The 5,215-nt window shown below is 34.4% G+C and overlaps 1 protein-coding gene across 1 annotated transcript; it reads right to left on the reverse strand.

Moving 5' to 3' along the window:
- Window positions 1-2,278: 2,278 nt before the first annotated feature.
- Window positions 2,279-3,489, reverse strand: LOC141400143 (small ribosomal subunit protein uS11A). The gene is made up of 3 exons (XM_073979592.1): window positions 3,359-3,489; window positions 2,767-3,013; window positions 2,279-2,701 (listed from the first exon to the last, which is right to left on the reverse strand). The coding sequence occupies exons 2-3, from the start codon at window positions 3,001-3,003 to the stop codon at window positions 2,483-2,485; spliced, it is 456 nt and encodes a 151-aa protein (XP_073835693.1). The 5' UTR covers window positions 3,004-3,013; window positions 3,359-3,489; the 3' UTR covers window positions 2,279-2,482.
- Between the last annotated feature and the right edge of the window lie 1,726 nt (window positions 3,490-5,215).

The raw sequence follows: 5,215 nt of genomic DNA on the forward strand, positions 1-5,215 counted from the left end.
TAATATTTAGTACTATTCGTACCCAAGAGTACGAATAACTACAACTACCTCAATCCTACACGCCAACAGTAATCTTAATTCCAAATTTCAGAATTACAGCTGCATCAGATTACCGTAATGAAAATTGTACCAAATTTAGTACTTTTTTCCCAAAGGTCCGAATTTCCAAACCTACCTCTATCCAGCACTCCAAAAGTAATCTTAAAAATCCAAATTGTACCAAATTTGGTACCATTTAGTACTTTTCGCTGCCATAAGTACGAATTTCCAAAAGTATCCCAATCCCACTCTCCAATAGTAATCTTAATTCCAAATTTCACTATTCCAGCTCTATCCGATCACTTAAATTCATATTGTACCAAATTTGGTACCATTTAGTATTTTTCGTACCCAAAAGTATGAATTTCCAAAATACCTCTATCCTACACCCCGACTGTTATCCTAATTCTAAATTTCAGGATTCCAGCTGCATCCGTTCCCCCAAATCCAAATTGTACCTTATTTGGTACTATTTAGTACCTTTCGTACCCATATGTACGAATTTCGAAAACTACCTCCATATCTCAAACCAATGCTCCAACAGTAATAGTCATTCCAAATTTCAGAATTCCAACTTTATAGGTTCGCCCAAATTCAAATTGTACCAAATTTAGTACCATTTAGTACTATTCGTACACATGAGTACACGTTTTCAAACCCACCTCCTTTATCAACTCATCTTCTAAACCTTGATTTTCATTTCAAATTTCAAGATTTTAGCTCTATCCGTTCACGTAATACCAAATAGTACTAAATTTAGTAACTTTTAGTACTTTTCGTACACTTATAGTTCGAATTTCCAAAAACCATTTGGTACACCTTTCTAACTCTCCATCAGTGAACCTCATTCCAAATTTCAGAATTCTAGCTCTTCGCGTTTGCCTAATACAAAGGGTACCATATTTAGTCCTTTTAGTACAGTTCTAGTTCGAATTTCCAAAAATCCAGCCTTATCTGACACCTTCGGACCAAGAGTGACCCTCACCCAAAACTTCAAGATTCTAGCTTTAGCCGTTTAGTCTGGGCGTTGATTATCAGTCAGTCAGTCAGTGAGTCATCATTACTGAACTCTTTTATAAGTATAGATGGAGGAAATGGAAAAAATACCAACATTCTTTTCTATCCCGTATAATAATATATCCGGGAACCTCGGATAATCGATTCACGGATAATCGAGGTTCAACTGTATTTCAAATTTGAAATACATGTATTTTGTTTTGAATAACACATACGCACTAATTTAGGTTTCGCGCTTGATTGAGTTGTCTTTTCTAGAGTTGGTAAATCTAGTTGCTTGTACTAGTTCCAAAACGAATGAGTAACATCATAAAATGTAACGTGTGATATTAAGTATACGCAGTTTAATCATAGGAAAAATCTGGGCATTGGAACTGCGAAGTGAACTAGATTGTTCAATTGGCACAACTCTAGTCTTTTCAAACAGATTTTTTTGTAATTCGGTATTTTAGACTAGGAAATACATCCGCAAAAATTATTAAGACCGGTTCATACATTAATGTAGCCCACAAAGTAAAGTTCAAAGTTTTTGAAATCTGAGGACATTTTCATTTACCACCAATAACGTTTTTGTGACAATCCGTGAGGATCCAGACATATAAAGGTCAACATCAACTCTGTTCCTTTACGTGCAAGAATCTTCAAGTTTAACCACTTTTTACTCGAAAAGCGTTTCTTTACTTCAGACACCATACAAGTCATATGGGAGCAGTTTACAACTTTTACGATTTTTGCCGATTTTACCATTTTTAAAAGTAAAGGAAAAGGCCAATTATTTTATAGTGTTTTGACACAACAACACAATACGACGATGAAATAGTTTTAGCCAGAAAAAATATATTTGGGAGATAAATTTTTAAAAGAGGTAGGAGTCAGTTGTGTTAGCGCATCCTAGACTGTCATGTTATCCCAGCCTTTTGTTTACACAGACTCAATTTTGCGGACTTCAGGTTTAGTAGGATGCAGAAAATTACTCATTTTGTGAGGATGAGTGGCTACAATCGAAACTTTAATCTTCTTCCCTGAGTAGCACATGTTTATCCCGGAACTGGCTTCTAAATCTCTAACGAGTTTCCACAAATTTCCGAAAATATTCATGAGAACATTTTTCGCATGTCTTAAAGCAACTTCAACTTCACTTTATCCTTGATTTCGGACATTTCCATTATCTCACAGTCCAATATCGTTATCACTCAATCATTTAAAATTCGTCAAGTTCACATAGTTGTTTTTGTTGTGTTTTTTATTTACGATCACTTATTAAAAAATAGTAGTCTGAATTGGTACACCTTGCAGCATCCATCCAATAACGTTGAACGCCGCTGCCACATTGGATAGTGACAATATTGTTGATAGTGTATGTTGTTGTTGTTGTTGCATACTTTGTCTAAGTAATAACACACAAGGCAACAAAAAAGCAAAGTGTTTACAAACGGCGACCACGACGACCACCCTTTCTGCGGGTAGAATCTGAAGGAATGGGGGTAACATCTTCAATGCGGCCAATCTTCATGGAAGAACGGGCCAAAGCACGGAGAGCAGATTGGGCACCAGGTCCGGGAGTCTTGGTCTTGTTGCCACCGGTGGCACGCAATTTGATGTGCAAGGCGGTAATGCCCAAAGTTTTGCACTTTTCAGCAACATCCTGAAAGAGAGAAAAATGACATTTGTTAGATCAAACTCATTAAGAAACATTACTGCAATACTTACTTGAGCAGCCAACATAGCAGCGTAGGGAGAAGCTTCATCACGATCAGCCTTTACCTTCATGCCACCAGTGACACGGGCAATGGTTTCACGGCCAGACAAGTCAGTAACATGGACGAAGGTATCGTTGAAACTGGCATAGATGTGGGCAACACCGAAAACAAATTCGCCATCACGCACTTGAGGGCCCAAAGAAACTTGGACTTCTTCTTTTTGAGCTTTAGCCTTCCTGGGAGCCATTGTGTTTTAACTGTAAATAACAACAAAAACACTTTATCATGTTTGAACACATATTTATTTCAATTTATCTCATTTTGTCGTTTTAACATAAATTTGTGAATTTTATTTTCCATATCATTTAATTTTTACTATGAAATCACAATCAATGTTTACATCCTGATGACGGCTTCATGTTATCGTTCACTCAACAAAACTTATTTCCACTTTTCTATTCACAAACATCCAGCGTACATTTTGTTTTTTCACTAAAATTCCAATTGTTCGACATTTCGTTCGGTGTTATTTACATTTTTATACATGTCTTTAATAATAAAATTCACAAATTCTATGTAAAATTTTTAATTTTTATTCGCACCTTTATAAAAAACAATCCAATTGCGTGAACCGGATATTAGAAAAGAAAGTATAGCAGTTTTTGGTTGTCAAAAATGTCAAACTGCTAGAATGGTGCTTAATGGAAATGTCAAAACTGCTTGAATGATTTGGGCGTTGCTACATATAATGTTATGTACGATTGATGATTCAGATGGCGCTGAACAACAATAAAATTAAACAATCATGTTCATGGTTTATGTGCCGTTTTCACGGTACGTCGTTCGTTCTCTATTCGTTGTTATACGAATATACGAATACATTACTTATTTTTCCCATGGTTTAATAATAAAGGTTAGCTAAACCTTCCCGTCAATTTAAATTTTTTTCTTTCGACTGTTCCATGGCACAATTACCCAGGTAGTGGCATCGTAAAATTTTGAATATGTTATGTCAAAACTTTCTTTATGTTGTTGGGGAAATTACAACAAAAATAATTTTTTTATAAAGGGATTTGACTTTTCATATTCGATCAGCTGGTGTGATACCACTACCTGGTAGTTCTGCCATGGACTGTTCCTAAAACGTCAGAACAATATACACAATCTTTTGGTCTGTTCCTTTACTTCTGAAAATGGTAAAACCGGCAAAAGTAGTAAAAGTTGAAAACTGCTCCCATATGAATTGTATTGTGTCTGAAGTAAAGGAACGCTTTTCGAGTAAAAAGTTGTAAAACTTTAAGATTCTTGAACGTAAAGGAACAGGGCTTTTGTATGTGTGTGTGATGTTTGAATAATATGCCAACAATTTTAAAAACAATCGAATTCTATGATTTTCAAATTTGTTTTTAGAACATTTGTATGGAAAAAATCCTTCATCTTATTATTGAAACAAACATTTTATAATAACCACAACTCGATTATGTAGGGAAACCTTGTCCCTTCATTCATTTTTCGCGTTTTTTATAAAATTCTCAATATTAGTATTTCGTAAACAATCCCACTTGTTGCTTTTTGTTTACTAATTTTGAAGTTTTATTAATTCAGGAAAAACAAGGGTTCTATAGATTTTTTTCATTTTAATCTACCTCTTTACTTATACCATGATTTTTCTATAAAAAAACTCTGTGAGTTGTTTGAGTACAAATACTCTCCGAACAACGAATAAACATGTCCCATACCGAACAAATGAGAGAATTTGAAAAAATAAAATAAATTATGACAAATCTAAATTCAAAAATAAAAATTTATTGAAAACACAAAAATTTTCAGAAAAAAGATGAATTAAAAGTAATGAACTAAACGTTTTTATAGGTGCAAGCATGGTTTAATTAGAAAGGTTGGGTAAAACTTGATTTAGACTATGCACTTATACGATGATTAAGTGCATTATCTCGATTTATTTGACATGTATTGTACGTAAATAACAACTTAAATCGACTGGATTTGTTAAACCAAGCATAGTCTAAACGGGGTATAAAGCTTTGTGTCAGTTTAAAGTTTTTCCTTTTTCATTTGACGTTTGAGCAATGGAATTGACAGTTAAAATGAAGTGAATTTCGTAAATATAAACATAGTATAGGTTACTATTCGAAAAGGCACCCCAGCAAAAAGTTTGCATCCGCGGATGCAGTTGAATCACTACAAGTGTACGGTACATTTGCCGTTGGAGTACACCTTTTCCTATGAATTCACTTATGAATTCCCAGCAAAAAATTTTGGAAGTTGTGCAATTGCAGTTATGATTTCACAACATCTTTCGATGTAGTCCAACAGAGTTATGAAAAATGCACTCCGTTCGATACATTTTATAAGCAGTTGCTGTAGAGATCCCTACAGAAAAAAAACCAGTTGGTTGATCCCTACACATTTCTTCAAAAGACAAACAAGAGTGTATACAT

Source organism: Musca autumnalis, unplaced genomic scaffold (genome assembly GCF_047663935.1).
Source record: "Musca autumnalis isolate F117 unplaced genomic scaffold, ASM4766393v1 scaffold_3, whole genome shotgun sequence".
NCBI lineage: Eukaryota > Metazoa > Arthropoda > Insecta > Diptera > Muscidae > Musca > Musca autumnalis.